Source organism: Macrobrachium nipponense, chromosome 46 (genome assembly GCF_015104395.2).
Source record: "Macrobrachium nipponense isolate FS-2020 chromosome 46, ASM1510439v2, whole genome shotgun sequence".
In the NCBI taxonomy this organism is placed as follows: Eukaryota; Metazoa; Arthropoda; class Malacostraca; order Decapoda; family Palaemonidae; genus Macrobrachium; species Macrobrachium nipponense.
The window spans coordinates 14,632,886-14,635,385 of NC_061106.1; the positions used below are offsets into that span (position 1 = coordinate 14,632,886).

Genomic DNA, 2,500 nt, shown 5'->3' on the forward strand with positions numbered 1-2,500 from the left:
TATATATATATATCTATGGTATATATATATAGTACTTTTGTGTATGTTTCTTTCTTTGTTGTTTTGTGAAGAGTGAAAAAAAAATTGAAGGTACCTTACAATATCGAAATATGCATCATTCATCTACATGCACTCTCTAAACATTCATTTCTCCCATCTGCAATTTATTCTTTACCAACGGTTCTTCATTCCGGTATATTCCCAGAATTCCCTTTTCCCAAACAAACTGCTTCCCTTAGACAAAAGACGTCTGCAAAATCCTCTGGCATTTATGCTCACATATCTGTGTCAGTGGGGAAAAGGCGGTGCTATTAAGGAAGGGACTCGTGGGAGGTGGGAGGAAGGTTAAGAGGAGCCGTATAAAGGCGAAGCCAATCGAACCATGTAACTGAAAGGAACTGAGTGGTGTGAATTTATGAGGGGCAAAGCACTGAATGTTTGGTATTCCTGAATAGGATTTTGTTCTTTGTGAAGGAAGATAGGTACAGTTTAGGGCTGGAGGAATGACAAAAGTACCTGCTCAAAAATTAGTTTTTCCTTTAATTTGTAGGTTTCTGATTTCCACATGTAAAAAACTACCAAGGAAAATAAATTATGAGATTATTCAAACTATTTGTAAACTTACTAAAAATAAATACAGTATTTTTAGTTGACTTACAGACTTCCCCTTAAGAATATACTTTACTCTTTCTGATTTGTCGAAGTTTATCCTAATATTCGAATAAGTGACGTGTTAGCGAGTTTCCATTTGTATGGTTGATTTTATTTAAGGGTTTCCTTACCAAGTGATACGTTTCCCCCAGATTTTATTCTTCATGCGTTCAAAATTGTCATATCTGATATTTCCGTTGTTATTTAATTTTCTTCATAAAGGCTCCCTTTAATCAATTTCAGTTTATAAATGTTCACGTAAATTCCAACATCTCCTCATCTTTGATCGTCCAAGTTCACCTTTCAGTTATCATGGAACATCTTTCATGAACTGAAAGTTCATAAAAAATGCTTTTAGAACAAACTCTTGTCACTCATTAATTCACTCCTGGTACCCAAGTTCGCGTAATCTAAAAGCTCGGAAGTCTTTCGAAATCAACAAATAATTTTTTTTAATTTCCTCAATATCAATCACTGAAAAACACACAAGGGAACCCATCAATGATATGAGAAATTTATTTCCAGATGCATCAAGAAAACCATAAACAAATAAAAACATCAAGGGAAAACATAAAAGAAATAAAGTCATGCCATAGATTTCGAAAAAGGTCAAACGCATATTGCCACTTGGTTATACTTTCACCCCATGGCGTTACTTATAGGCAGCCTCCTTTATGCTTTGTTATCTTCGTCCCTCTTTTCAATTTCTCTAAATTTCCCCAGCCCTCTTGTGGCCAAGTTGCAACTTGACAAATGACAAAGCTCGACCCTCTTTTCCCACACATCCGTCATGTGGAGAGAAGGGGCTTCTGGAAGGATGCAGGATGAGGGAGGGAGGTGACAGGAGGGGTTAGCAGAGATGGGATGAGCGCTGATGGGTTAGGGGCGTAGTGGAACTGGTAAGGAGGTATGGAAGGGAGAAAGGTTGCAAGAGATGGGAGAGATGTATATAGATTTTAATGGAAAGAGGAAAAGGTTTCATGAGGAAGGAGGATTGAAAGTGGCTGTGAGAATTCAGGAAGGTTGTGTGAGAAGAATTAGAAAGGGTTGTATGAGGATTTGGAAGGGGAGGGAGCCGTTGTATGGGGATGAGAAATGTAGACTGGTTTTGGAAGGAAGGAAAGAAGAGAGGTTGCTTCGTTAGAGGTGGGGGGGGGAGGAGGAGGGAGGGGATCGTACGAGGGAAGAGAAATTATGTTGTAACAAACCTCGACCTATGGGCACCGGTAAGGAATAGAGAAAGAATATGAACGTATTATAAGGAACTTGGGGAAACGAAAGAGTAGAGAAAAAAAAAACGGAAAGGGTTGTAATCGGATCAGTCGAGGTCGCGAGAAAAATAGGTCAAGATTCAGAGGGGAAGAGAAATGGTTATTAGGAGAAATTAGAGAGAAGAGTTTTCGAGGATTGGAAAGAGGCACAAGCAAAAAGAGGAGAAGAAAAATCAAAAGAAGATGGAAGGATTGCAAGAAGGATGGTAAGGGGTGGGGGTAGAAGAAGGGAAAGGATATGATTTTGTCACAGAGGGAGGAACGAAGGGTTTGGTATTCATGAACTGGTATCCTTTGTGTGGACCTCTGGACTGAATGTTAAACACACACTTTTCTTTTGAGGAGATCAGCCAAATGTCGTACGGAGCAACAGGATGATGAACGAGGTAAACACAACTGCCACAAGCACACAACTTCACACGTATGGGTATGTTAATGCTATAAGAATAAGAACACTGTTAGTTGATATATAGGAAAAATGTACACACAATTGGGATACATACATATATACATACATACATACATACGTACATACACATATACATGCATTCACACACAAACATACACACACACACACA

General features: G+C 38.7%; 1 protein-coding gene across 1 annotated transcript in view; it reads right to left on the bottom strand.

Annotated features, from left to right (window-relative positions):
* Positions 1–1,439: 1,439 nt before the first annotated feature.
* Positions 1,440–2,500, bottom strand: part of LOC135214642 (probable glutamate receptor) — a 12,123-nt gene continuing 11,062 nt past the window's right edge. Inside the window, exon 6 of the mRNA XM_064248977.1 lies at positions 1,440–1,547. Within this exon, the coding sequence (XP_064105047.1) occupies positions 1,440–1,547 (108 nt within the window). The remainder of the gene's footprint in view (positions 1,548–2,500) is intronic.